The sequence below is a fragment of the Pan paniscus genome, chromosome 17 (genome assembly GCF_029289425.2).
Source record: "Pan paniscus chromosome 17, NHGRI_mPanPan1-v2.0_pri, whole genome shotgun sequence".
In the NCBI taxonomy this organism is placed as follows: domain Eukaryota; kingdom Metazoa; phylum Chordata; class Mammalia; order Primates; family Hominidae; genus Pan; species Pan paniscus.
The window spans coordinates 37,881,201-37,889,625 of record NC_073266.2 but is presented as its reverse complement, the minus strand read 5'-3'; the positions used below and the strand labels follow the sequence as shown (position 1 = coordinate 37,889,625).

General features: G+C 40.0%; 1 protein-coding gene across 1 annotated transcript in view; it reads left to right on the top strand.

Moving 5' to 3' along the window:
- The first annotated feature begins 4,330 nt into the window (after positions 1 to 4,330).
- CLUL1 (clusterin like 1) overlaps positions 4,331 to 8,425 on the top strand; it is a 28,368-nt gene continuing 24,273 nt past the window's right edge. The window contains exons 1-3 of the mRNA XM_034944042.4: positions 4,331 to 4,422; positions 5,650 to 5,768; positions 6,878 to 7,026. Coding sequence (XP_034799933.3) covers positions 4,349 to 4,422; positions 5,650 to 5,768; positions 6,878 to 7,026 — 342 coding nt within the window. The 5' untranslated portion in view covers positions 4,331 to 4,348. The remainder of the gene's footprint in view (positions 4,423 to 5,649; positions 5,769 to 6,877; positions 7,027 to 8,425) is intronic.

Sequence of the window (8,425 nt, the reverse complement as noted above, 5' to 3'; positions counted from 1 at the left end):
TGCACTCTGCCACACTTGGCCAAGTTTGTTCCCACTCCTCTTGCACTTGCTCTCAGATCTCAGAAGAGGCGTGCTCCTTGTCTTTCAGGCCAGCCGGCTTCACACATGTGCCATGTGCACCCCTCGCTCAGAAGGGATCTCTACTTGGTTTGGATCTATTGTTGCCATCTTGAAACTCTCAATACTCTTTGAACACGGGGCCCGTATTTTCATTTTGCACTGGGCCCTGAAAATTGTGTAGCTGGTTCTACTTTCAGGGATTGTATTAGAAGTCTCCTCCTCAAAGAGGCCTTCCTTGGCCACCTATCCTCAAGTAGCCCCTCCCCTTCTAAGTTACTGGCTATCCCATTATTCCCACTTAATTTTCTTTATAACAGTTGTCATGCTTTTATACATTCTGGCTTCTATATTTATTTGTGTATTGTCCAGTTCCCTCCCTTTGGAACGGAGCGTGGGCACCTGCAACGCAGAGACCGCTGTATCCCCAGTGCAGAATGTAATGAGTGCCCGATACATTTGCTGAATAAGCTATTCCAAGAGTTGAACTTGCTGGAAGCAAGAGAAGCACTATTCTGGGTAAAGGGGAAATTTTAAATATACTTGATATTTATTTACATCCTAATCAATAAATTTGTGTAGTGCTGGTCTAAACAGATAAATTCTGGCTTCATGATGATGGTTAAGTGGAATGTAATTTTCTCATTTTGTATTCAAACTAGATCTTTTTCATGAAAGGATTTGAAGTCTAGATTCAATGCCTACTTTTGCTACTTATGTTATATGAAACTAAAACAATTATTTTATTGTATTTTTTTGAGATGGAGTCTTGCTCTCGTTGCCCAGGCTGGAGTGCACTGCTGCGATCTCAGCTCACTGCAACCTCTACCTCCTAGGTTCAAGCGATTCTCCTGCCTCAGCCTCCCGAGTGGCTGGGACTATAGGTGTGTGCCACCACACCCAGCTAATTTTTGTATTTTTAGTAAAGATGGGCTTTCACCATGTTGGCCAGGCTGGTCTTGAACTCCTGACCCAAGTGATCTGCCTGCCTCGGCCTCCCAAAGTGTTGGGATTACAGGCGTGAGCCACCGTGCCTGGCAATAATTTTAGTTTAGTCTGAATTTTTTTTTTTTTTGAGATGGAGTCTCACTCTGTTGCCCAGGCTGGAGTGCAGTGACGCTATCTCAGCTCACAGAAACCTCCGCCTCCTAGGTTTAAGCAATCCTCCTGCCTCAACCTCCCAAGTAGCCAAGATTACAGGCACCTGCCACCACCGCCAGCTAATTTTTGTATTTTTAGTAGAGATGGGGTTTCACCATGTTGACCAGGCTGGTCTCAAACTCCTGACCCAAGTGATGTGTCTGCCTCAGCCTCCCAAAATGCTGGGATTACAGGCCTGAGCCACTGTGCCTGGCCTTGTCTGAATTTTTTAAAAAGGTTATTGGTCTACCTTCCAATGACATTGCACTCTGTGTGGCTCAATAAAACATGTTCATTTATAATAACTAATTTGACCTGCTCAGCAATCTCTAAGCGAGATAGAGTAGCTGTAATTCTTCATTTTACAGGTCATGTCAAATCATTTCGTACATTCCAGCTATGTACGAGAGCTTGGTGAGAATATGTGAATAATAATCACAGAACTTCAGAGCTGGGAGTAACAGCTGGAAATATTTCTTCCAATAATTGCATGTTTTATGAGAGGACGATGAGGTCCAAGTGGACAGGACCATGAGACAATCGTGTGGCAAGGAAGTTGATGCAACTTGACCTCTTAAGTCAGTGATCTTCATGTCCATCGGTCCTTTCCAGCAAGTGAGTTAGCCAACCTTTGCCTGCAAAGGAGGAAATTTTTAATTGAGGATTTACACTCCGCTTCTACAATTTTGCTTATGATTGTGAATAATTTTCTTTAAGTGTATTAAATGAATGGCTGAATAAATGGACATAAGGAAGGAAGAAGGGAGAAAGGAAGGGAGGGAGGGAAGGAAGGAAGGGAGGGAAGGAAGGAAGGAAAGAAGGAAGGAAGGAAGGAAAAAGAAGAGAGGAAGGAAAGGAAGGATAAGTCTGATGACAGCTGCTATTATATTCTACGTGGACAATTTATTTAGATCTTTATACTTTATCTTTTGTTTTACTTCTCTTATGCATATTCTCCTCAACTTTTTTTCAGTGGGCCAGAGGAAGAGGACTGCCTCTTGTGACTGTGGAAGGACTTCTACCAGGCTAACTCCCCTGGCCTCTCACCCTCCCATTTCTCACCCTGCAAAGCAGAGTGCCATTTGATTCATGTTCTTAGTCTATGGATCTCAGTTGAGGAGAACTCGTTAGAGATTTGCCCTCTTTCTGTCTTTTTGAGACCTTACTGGTGCAAGACAGCAAATCCTAGCTGGTGTCTACAGGACACATGCACTCTTAGGTTACATAACTGCAGGGACCACTGTCATTGTATCCTGGAGCTGGTTCTATATAAGACACAGCCTGAGTAGTATATAGGCTTCCTAGTCTGCTCCTGGCCAAATGTCCCAGTTGGAAGCCCAGAGGTTGTCTGGCTATGCCAGTGGCAGGATGGGCAAGTCTAACTCAAGGGTGACATATTAGCAAGACCATTATGGCCGTGCATCTAAGACGCTCTGTCCAAGCCTGAACTTAGCAACAATAAACCTGACATTTTGAAATCCATCTGATTCCTCTATTTTCCAGTTGATGCCGCATGCATCCTCTTGCCATCTTTCTTAATTAAGATGACTTTGCTTCTACATCTCCTTAATTATCAAGCAGCTATCTACAATATTTTGTAATCCCCTTAAATCTTGAGCATAATGATGTCATAATTATGAAAGTGACCGGATTCACATGAAGTATTGCTTAATCTTAAGAACAAAATGGCAGCTGTGAAAACAGATGAAGTAATTAGAGGAACAGCCTTTTTGGAAGCTTCGAGATATTTTCAAAGTAATTAGTACTAGTTAGCAATAAAGTTCTGTTCTGAGAAATTGCTCTTAAAGGAGGACCATGGATTAAAGAAAAAAACCTGCTACTAGGAAGTAAGCCATCTTCCTATGTGTGTGGTTGGTTTTGCTTCCTAAAAACTGGTTCCGTTTTCAACAAAATTTGGGTCTGTTGAAAAAGAACACGCAGATGCCAGCCTTGACATCAAATGGGCCCAAACTTGGACAGTAGTAAACTAATGAGCAATGGTGCACAGAGTCAGGGTAAAAGCTGGACAATTTCCTATGACCAACTTTTCCAGGACTCTGCTCTGCTCTTCCTGAGAAAAATACCCAAAGTGCTGCCTCTTCCATTGGCCAACCATGCATCTTTCAGGATAGGACACATCTGTTTATAGGTGTGGATTTTAGTTGCTCATAAGTGACATTAGGCTGTTTAAAATAATAATAGTTCGAGTTTTGCTATGAGCTGATCTGTTTTCCAAGAGAGCTAAGAGGTTTCCAGCTAAAAGAGGGAATTAGTGGGTAATCAAGGCAGCTGACATGGGGTGTGGCTGGGCCTTGAATGTGTGTCACTCTCTGTGCCCAGGCAGAGCAAAGATAAACTCCAGACTGCATGTTGCTCAGAGACCAGGACAAATGTCGTAGGGCGCCTAAAAGGCAGGTGGCCCAGTTCAGAATTGTCAAGGTCTGACCTGCTTGGACAAGTGCTGAGTACATAGTAAGGATGGATTGGCTAGTCTCTCAAAACTTGCAAACAGGGCCCAGGTGATCTTGAGATTTCAGTTGCCGGAGAGACCCATCGTGTAGATTCCAGAGTTGGCTATCATGACTAACAGCTGTCTAAGTTGTTTTTAAATGAATCATTAAGGGCTACATTTTCAGTTCAGCTAATCAAGTAGCAAATTACGGTGGGTCTAAAATACTTGTCTATTGCATTATGTATATGCTAGACTTTATCACTTTAGTTGGTTATATCGCTTCATATACTAATAGTCAAAAAATGCCAAACGAGAAAACAAACAAACAACAAAAATGCCACATGACTGTGTAAATACACTTTTCAAACTGTTTCATCTAAGAGTTTACTCACTTTCACATTGTGGCTTATAGTATTTTCAATCTAAGAGACTAATTTTGCTTACATAGGAAACTACATATTTTAAATTGAAAATTAAAAAATATTTTTAAGGTTTTAATGAGTCCTATCAAAACACATTTGTATATAGGAAGGTAGCCCAAGGTCGCTGTTGCCAATTGCGTACACAGCCCGCCCTCTAGTGTTTTCTTCTAAACAGTACCAAATTTTAGATCATAGTTGTAAATCTCAAAATGTTGGGTTAATAGGATTAAACACTGTGTCATCAAATTGATAGGACACAGCTAAATCCCTGACACGGATGAAAATTAAAGCAGAGAAAAACGAAGGTCCTTCCAGAAGCTGGTGGCAACTTCACTGGGGAGATATTGCAAAGTTAGTGGTAAATACACTATATTAAAAAGTTTTGTTTTGTAAATAGAGTAATGATAGAAGAAGAGTTAGTTGAAATGATGTATGTAAAATGTGATAACTGCATAATGACTAGTACAGTTGCTAGTTTACGACTGTATTAAAAAGACATTCCAAATGTTGATCAAATAATGGAGGTTTCTGTGGTTGTTTTCTTTTTAAAATAGTAAATATACGTAAAGCAGATAAATATCCCCTTTGTGGGAGTTAAAATAATCTAACTTATTTTATAGTTTTAACTTTATTAAAGCATACGACTATTCTAACTTATTTAACTTTTCTTAGTAAAGTTTTAACCTCTGTATTTAGAATATTTGTAACTAATGTGTATCGAATTAAACTCAAAGGGAAATTCATTAACTGAGAAGAAAAAATTTTAACTGTGCACTATTCACATAGCATAATGGGTTTTATAAGGAGTATGAGAAAAACGTGTGTGGTTGGTTTTGCTTTCTTTAAAAAAAATAGCGAACCACGTAGGTAAAAACTCACTTGAGAACATAGAATTTTGGAGGGAAATGCCAGGTGTGGTGGCTCACGCCTGTAATCCCAGCACTTTGGGAGGCCGAGGGGGGCAGATCACCTGAGGTCAGTAGTTCGAGACCAGCCTGACCCACATGGAGAAACTCCATCTCTACTAAAAATACAAAATTAACCGGGCTTGGCGGCGCATGCCTATAATCCCAGCTACTTGGGAAGGCTGAGGCAGGAGAATCACTTGAACCTGGGAGTTGGAGGTTGCGGTGAGCTGAGATCACGCCATTGCATTCCAGCCTGGGCAACAAGAGCAAAACTCCGTCTCAAAAAAAAAAAAAAAAGAATTTTGGAGGGAAAAAAAATCCCTCTAACAGATTCGAATCAATTCTGTGTTTCGAGATGTTTACAAAATGAAGCTTGGACTCTGAGAGGATGTGATCTATCCTCTCCATTGCATTGAGTTCCAAGTACTTCACATGGCGGGCTTTTTTAACTGTCGTGAAGAATTTAAACCAAATAGGGACTAGAATTTGTTTGTTTTTTTAACTTACATTTCAAGCTTCCTTATGTCTCAGGCACATTAGCATAAGTTGTCTAAAGTCATAAGGAAAAATTGACAGAAAAATGCTTTGGAGTCCCAGGTGTTTTCAATTGATGCCAACAGAAACTAACCAAATGGAAGACATTTGATGCGGGTTTATTTTTCCTTTGCAGTAACAGCGGGAACATGAAGCCGCCACTCTTGGTGTTTATTGTGTATCTGCTATGGTTGAAAGACAGTCACTGCGCACCCACTTGGAAGGACAAAACTGCTATCAGTGAAAACCTGAAGAGTATGTTTGGTTTCTTATCTGTGCTGTGTCCTGTTTGCATGTTGGTTGTCCTGCTGGCGTTTATAGTGAGTCGCAGTTGAGAGATAACCATATTCGCTGTTTTCACGGTGAAACGTTCTCAAGGCGCTTAAACCAAGTCATCATGACGCCAAACATCTGGGTAAAAATAGAAAATTCCAATCACGTCTCTGCAGGCGTTCACATTTCCAGATGTTTGTATCATGTAGATACAACTTGCCAGTTTTTTCACTGCATTTTTTTGTATCATCCAGATGGTTGTTGTCATCTCAGCACAGCTCTAATGAACAGTGAAATACTTTTCTAGCATTTGAAAAATTTAAACCATTAGAGTAATCTGTGCAATTATTCTTAAACTAGTGAAAGAATGGGTTATAATTACATTGAATCTGGTTGTTCTGTGGCCATTAACTTGCAACCTTTGCTTGGTGATATATACTTTGGGTACTTAATATTTAGAAGAACAAATTAGCTAAAATGTAGCTGATTTAGGGTCTGTAATTAAAATCAGAGTCAAGAATAAGCTCCTTAGTAGGCCATGTTGGCTATTTTGAACAGGGAATGACAATGAATTTTAAACTTACTAAGGGCTTATTAAAGCTGTATAAGACACGTCCATTGAGTTATTAAGGAAGCTCGTATTACATGGGATACTTTCTAGGTCTCGTGCCTCCTTATTAGGTAACTGAAGCTGAAAGAAAGAGAAATTGCTGACTGTGTTTGAGGTCCCCAGCTGGGCACTTAATATAAATTATGAAGAAAATGCAAAATTTTCTCTAATATAAACACACTTGAGTCTTAAATGAAAGAAAAAAATGGATAAATGAAAACAGGGCCTGAGCAAGATGACAAGAATGAGGTTCAGTGAACTCTATTTGTTTAGGCACTCACAAGTGAGAAGTAGAAGGTATGGTCCGTGTGGCAGCTGGGTCCATGTGGCAGCTGACAGCTAATTCATTATGATCTGCTTTCAGAATATGAGCCTATAAAAGAACAATTAAGCCTCTCTTTTGGAGACATGAAAGGTTGGTGAACTTGGTGTTTTGTAATCTGATCAGATCTCAAAGAAAAAATTGCCACATGTCTTTCAGGTTTTTCTGAGGTGGGGGAGATAGATGCAGATGAAGAGGTGAAGAAGGCTTTGACTGGTATTAAGCAAATGAAAATCATGATGGAAAGAAAAGAGAAGGAACACACCAATCTAATGAGCACCCTGAAGAAATGCAGAGAAGAAAAGCAGGTACAGTCATTGAAAATAATGTCCGTTCTTACACAGATCTGGACCAGAAATACTGCACTTGTTAGTACGATTGATGAATTACTTATTTTCCTTAGTAATAAATTTCATGGGTAGCTGCTTTTATTTGAGGAAAAGTTTAAGGGAAGCTTCAGATTTCCTTGAAGAACATATTTCGTGTAGGATAGGCTTCTGCAAGACTCCAACCCAGAATCTGGGGGATTCATCTCTGTTTAAGTGCTGCTTTCTCAAAAATAGATTATTCTTGGTCTCTTCTGAGTTAGGATATTGAGTCAAAAGTATTTGAAGAGTTTTTTTTACTAGATCAGTGGTCTCCAGAGTTTTTGTTTTTTGTTTTTTGTTTGTTTCTGTTTTTGAGACAGAGTCTCGCTCTGTCACCCAGGCTGGAGTTGATCCCGCTCATTGCAACCTCCACCTCCCGGGTTCAGGCGATTCTCCTGTCTCAGCCTCCCTAGTAGCTGGGATTACAGGCTCCTACCACCCCGCCTGGCTAATTTTTGTATTTTTAGAAGAGACGGGGTTTCACCATGCTGGCCAGGCTGGTCCCGAGCTCTGGGGCTCAAGTGATCCACCTGCCTCAGCCTCCCAAAGTGCTGGAATTACAGGCATGGGCCACCGTGCCTGGCCCAGAGATTTTTGGTCTCTCATTCCTATGACCAAAAAATTTGTTACCACTCACTCCTAAATATATGCATATTCATTTACTTATGAAATAGATACATGAATTGCTACCATTGATATCTCAAGGCACAATATGTATTTAAGGTGAGATTCATCATTAGCGAGTGTGGATATAAGTCCACATTTCAAATAATCTTCTAGATATTTTGAAACTTTTAGCCGACTTGCCAGATCTAATTAGATCACCATAGTTTTCCTTTGTCACTTGGCCAATAAAGAGCTCATAATGATCAAGTGTCAGCTCTGCCATTTGCTTTTGGTCCACTTGAGCTTAAATTATTCATTTTTAAAATCTGCCAAGTTTGTTTTTTTTTCAAGAATCTTGTTAAGCCTCCTGTCCATTTAGTGAAGGTTACTTTAGTTAAAACTAGATAATAAAATCCATCAGTCTACCTGAGTTCTCTTACATGGCAACTCATTACAATTGGGTGCATGTGAACAGAGCAAGGGAACTATAGTTGATTCTTCTGGAATGTAGAGGATCCCCTTTTTCCCAAGGTCATCACATACAGTTGGGCACACACAGTATCTGACACATGCATCTCAAGAGAGTACCATGTATATCCAATAATGCATCAGCCTAATCACTTTTTCAAATTCAAATAGCTTTATTTAATAGCTATAGCTTGAACTACATATTTTATCAATGGAGAATACATATTATATTCAAATGTCTTTGGAAGATGTAAAAAATTGTTCA